The 4,923-nt window shown below is 34.7% G+C and overlaps 1 protein-coding gene across 2 annotated transcripts; it reads right to left on the bottom strand.

Annotated features, from left to right (window-relative positions):
* Nucleotides 1-693: 693 nt before the first annotated feature.
* Nucleotides 694-4,462, bottom strand: LOC148941627 (uncharacterized). Of its 2 annotated transcripts, none has more exons than XM_089104448.1 (2): nt 4,365-4,462; nt 694-1,219 (listed from the first exon to the last, which is right to left on the bottom strand). In XM_089104448.1, the coding sequence occupies exons 1-2, from the start codon at nt 4,365-4,367 to the stop codon at nt 827-829; spliced, it is 396 nt and encodes a 131-aa protein (XP_088960574.1). In that variant the 5' UTR covers nt 4,368-4,462; the 3' UTR covers nt 694-826. The 2 variants fall into 2 exon arrangements, with proteins under 2 accessions (XP_088960574.1, XP_088960573.1); XM_089104447.1 differs by lacking the exon at nt 4,365-4,462 and adding an exon at nt 4,256-4,320.
* Between the last annotated feature and the right edge of the window lie 461 nt (nt 4,463-4,923).

Genomic DNA, 4,923 nt, shown 5'->3' with positions numbered 1-4,923 from the left:
TTTATTTGATGCCATGGATAACAACAGATATGCCTAGAGAAAAGGATAAATGAGGAACTAGTTACTCCTTTATCTAATTCTTAAAATGAAAACTAAAGCTTTCAATTTCCAAATAAACGAGCCCCCTCCTACGTTTATACTATCACCATTTTTGTAGAGTTATTGGTAAAAAAAAAACTTTCGCTAATTTAGCACTGCTATGTTGGCTCTTGAAGACAATTAACAGTTGTCATAAAAAGCATAGCAGCACTTTAATGTATCTACTTTAAATTTAGCTCCCCTTCTCCAGCTTCATAAGTATACATATCATAAGTATATATGTTGCACCTTTTATGAATTGTTATTTTCCATAGATCATTTCAGGAATGGTATTAAAATATCAGATAATTGTCCTGAACTAATAGGTCATACATGATGTTTGATCATGCATATGACAAAAAAAAAAAAAATCAAAATATCTTGGTTCTGTTTACTTTGGTTTTGGAGTGCCTTGAGCAGCGATCAATAATTTTAGTATTAAAGTGATAATAGACTATTAATTTACTTTCGAATGAGCCTTCCTTTAACTTTCTACCACCATCTGCTTTTCATGACAGGGTTGGAAAAAAATTAAATGAGCAAGTAGAAGCCTACATTACAGAAACATCACTCTTTACTAAATCAACGCAATTGTGTTTACAATGAAACATAAAAGCTGTGATTAAAGTTGTCTATTACTGTACTGACGATCAGTTTAACAATAAGATCCTTCACCAAGAAAAATATTTAATTGTCTAAATCACATATTTTGTTGTCAAAATCAGGTACTTGAATGTCTCTTCCGTGACTAGCTGTTCTCTTGTTTCACTCTTTTATTCTTCTTTGCGCTTCTCTTCCTTACAACCTTGCCTTTTTTCCCAGAGTGGGTTCGGTTGTTTTTTGAACGAGGTGGCGATTGGAGATCCGTTGATGATTCAGAGTCATCAGTTGAAACACTGACTTGTCGGAGTTTAGCAATGTCAATTTTTGGCTCTGACAACATACTATCGGAGTCATCCATCAAGGGAATCTGGAAGTAACAGCTTTCATGGTAGAGGTCTATTAAATTATCAAGGTCCACTGACACTTCAGCTTCACCAAAATTACTCAGTTCTGGTAGCTCATCCAACTGGTTGCTGACACTCTGGTACGCTTCGTAGGCTTGGCCGAAAAGGGTTGGAGCGCTGTGCCAAGGCTTGTTCTGAAAAATATGTTTAGGTCAATACATATCCATTCGAGCATAGAAAAACAGGTTTGATTTTACTGTCGTAAAATCAGTGAGGTCACTTCATGGAAATGTAAGTTGGAGGGCAAAATTTATTTTCCAAAATCTAAGGGTAAAACAATCTAGGAGGAGTGATTCCCTGTACCCCCTCCCTCATTGATACCACTACTAAAATGTCACACAGAATCATAAGAGAGCCAGTTGAGGTTCAAAAAACGGCTTATTTGCCTCCCTTTTCTGACATACGCTTAAGGAACAATGTCACTAGCTTGCAAAAATACGTTACAGACAGAGACTAATGAAATTAAAGCACATTTTTACCACTAAACTACAGGAAAGTAGTATCTCTTAATCTTTTCTGTTTAAAGTTTAACAATGAACTTGGGTGAAAAAAGAGTAAATTTTCAATTTTTATATGTCTATGACATATATTAGGGCGCCATACAAGTACATCATTAGTATTTAGAACAGGCAAGATGACGTTCTGTTTTAATTTATTTTAAACAGACTGTTTAATGTGCTTGCCTTTGAATCTACTACTTGCCTCATATCTTTCTGTCGCAACTCCATCCCCACACCAAAAAGAATATGAAATCACAACAGTGGAGCCTAGACAGAGAGAGGATGGGAGGGGGGAGGCCTTTGGTATTTTTCGGAATAGACTCATTCTTCCTCACCACAAAATTGAGACACAAGGCAAAATTAAAGTCATCCGTTGTTTCTCCCCCCCCCCCAACGAAAAATTAAGACAATAGTCTAAAATACGATTTTTCACTCTCCTGCCAGTCCTCCTCCCCTACATCTGGACAAACGACTGACTCGACCATAAGATAAATTTCTACGTACTGAAGCAAAAATCAGGACAGCTTTTTTTTTGCTAGTGTCACACAGCACTGCAAATATCTACGGCTTCAGACCTAACCCGACTTAACTTGTCTACTTTGTCAAATACTATATCATATAGCAGCACAAAAATCAAACAGTTCGTGGTAACGAACTGTAAGTAAGGAGCGACCTCGCTCAATAGTAACCGAAACTCTAAAAAACGAAATTTTGATACCAATAGATACATCAAAAGAATCAGATTTTTATGCTGATTTCAAATATAAAAATTCAATCAATCTTAATCTTACCCGTCAAAAGTTACGCACCTATCAAAATTTGCCCTATTTTCGAAAAAAGGGGAAAACAACCCCTAAGAGTCATAGAACTTTTATGGAAATCCCATCATCAGATTCAGCGTACCAGAGAACCCTACTATAAAAGTTTCAAGGTCCTATCTGCAAAAATAAAGAATTTTGCATTTTTGACAGAAGAAAGATCATGGATACGTGTTTTTTTTTTTTCAGGGGTGATCGTATCGACCCAGTGGTCCAAGAATATCATGAAAGGTCTCATTCGAACGGAAATTAAAAGTTCTAGTACCTTTTTCAAGTGACTAAAATAGTTGGAATGCAACTTGGCCCCCTCCCATGCTCATTTTTCTCCTGAAGTCACTCAATCAAAATTTTGAGATAGCCATTTTGTTCAACATAGTCAAAAATCTAATAAATATGTTTTTGAGGATAACTTAATGTCCCGTAGTTCCCGGGGGAAGGGTTGGACGTTATGAACTTTGCCCATTGTTTACGTATAGTATTGATTAATGGGAAGTATACAGACGATTTCCGGAGGGATTTTTTTTCTGGTGGTGGGGGGGGGGGTCGGTGGAGGGGGTTACGGGAGAGGAACTTTCCATGGAGGATGTTTCCTTGGGGGAAGGGACATTTCTAAGAAGGGGGCGTCGGATTTCCAGCATTATTTAAAAACGATCAGAAATTAAATAAAAAACAAGTTTTTCAACTGAAAGTAAGGAGCAACATTAAAACTCAAAAGCAATAGAAGTTCTTACGTATATGAGAGGATTCGCCCCCTAGTCAATACCTCACTCTTTACGCTAAATTTTTTTAGTAATTTCAAAAGAGCTGTCTATTCTAATTAACCGGCCTTTGTGATTCAGGGGTTTGTGATTCGAACAAAATTCGAACTTTAGCAAAAAGAGTGAGCTAACTTAGCGTAACTAGAGGACGAACTCCGTAATATACGTAATAAAAACATACGAAGATAAAGTTCGTTACGTAAGTTAATTCGTACATTACGTCAGAACAAAATTTCGAGAAAGCCATTTAGCCAAAACACGTAAAATTGACATGTACGGTGACCGAAAATGAAAGTTGCATTAATTCAAAAACGTTCAGAAATTAAATAAAAAAAAACAGGTTTTTTTTAACTGAAAGTAAGGAGTGACATTAAAACTTAAAACCAACAGAAATTATTCCGTATATGAAAGGGGCGGTCCCCTCCTCAATGCCTCGCTCTTTACGCTAAAGTTTGACTCTTGTCTCACAACTTTATTTTTCAAAACAATAAAAAAAAACTTTAGCGTAAAGAGCGAGGCGGTTAGGAGGGGACCACCCCTTTCGTATACGGAATAATTTTTGTTCGTTTTAAGTTTTAATGTTGCTCCTTACTTTTAGTTAAAGAAACTTGTTTTTTTTGTTTTTTTTTTTATTTAATTCCTTTAAAGCAACCAAGTTATTCTACACCTACACGAAAAAATAACCCACTAAAAAAACCTAAAAAAAAAATGTTAGGCGCCCACTAAAAAAAGAAAACTGGAAATAAGCAAGCGTGGCACTGGCTCTCCCACTCCCAGAATCGAGGTTCTTACGATTTTCTAAAAGTTTCTTACATTTATTTGTAATTTTCCTATTTTAAATTTCTTTTATTTGTCCCCCCTTAATTAGTTATAATATCGCCTCCTCCTCAAAATAATTCCCTGCTCATGTATATAAACCTGTTTGATTAGTTAATGCACTTTATAGGCTATTTACTTTCTAAAAACTATTTACTTTCTATTTACTTTCGATTTTTGATTTTCATGGTTGTCTTGAGGTTATATGCTGTAAGGTAAAAAAAAAGGTTTTATGCTTTCGAAAAATCAAAGCTAAAAACTCGTGTAGACGTGATGACCTTAAGTTTTTGGACTGGCATCCCTCAACCAAAATCCTTATGCATTTTACAATATAGATACACCCTTTTTGAAGACAAAACATAACTAAAGAAAGAGACATAAACTTACCATAGCGAAAGAAATATGTTGAAATTTTAGGATCCGTTTTGAAATTTTAGTGTTTCTTCACCGATTTTGAAACTTCGAATGATCTTAGACAGATCTAAATGTTGAAATCAAAACTTTTTCACTGATGAATAAGACGACCCACCCAAACCTGGGGTTTTGATTTGAGACGATAAACTGCTTAAAACCCCCTTCAAAATACCAAAACAAAAACAAACTGGATGAGAAAAGAGCTTTGAAAGCTGTACTTCAGACTTACAGGTTAGTATGAACAAAGATGTTAATTTATAAACAAATCAATTTTTAGTTAAGTTTCATGTTAAAATTCATTTCCCTGGTATTTAGGCAATATCGCTAAAAATAATTCTACAATTTCGATGCACAATGGAGAAAATAATATATATATATATATATATATATATATATATATATATATATATATATATATATATATATATATATATATATATATATATATATATATTTGTGCATTTGACCAACAAAATATTTGTGCATACCTGATCTTCTAATTGCAAAACCCCGAGTACACCCACGCCTTTTG

This window comes from Artemia sp. Qi Xiang Cuo, chromosome 18 (assembly GCF_049724085.1).
Source record: "Artemia sp. Qi Xiang Cuo chromosome 18, ASM4972408v1, whole genome shotgun sequence".
NCBI classification, from domain to species: domain Eukaryota; kingdom Metazoa; phylum Arthropoda; class Branchiopoda; order Anostraca; family Artemiidae; genus Artemia; species Artemia sp. Qi Xiang Cuo.
Note: the sequence above shows the minus strand (reverse complement) of the source record. Positions and strands in the feature narration are given on the sequence as shown.

Coding starts and splice junctions, on each gene's coding strand:
- LOC148941627 (XM_089104447.1), bottom strand. CDS start 4,276: ATGCCAGTCCAAAAACTTAAG. Junction 1,220..4,255: donor TGCCAGTCCAAAAACTTAAG/GTCATCACGTCT, acceptor CATATTTTTCAG/AACAAGCCTTGGCACAGCGC.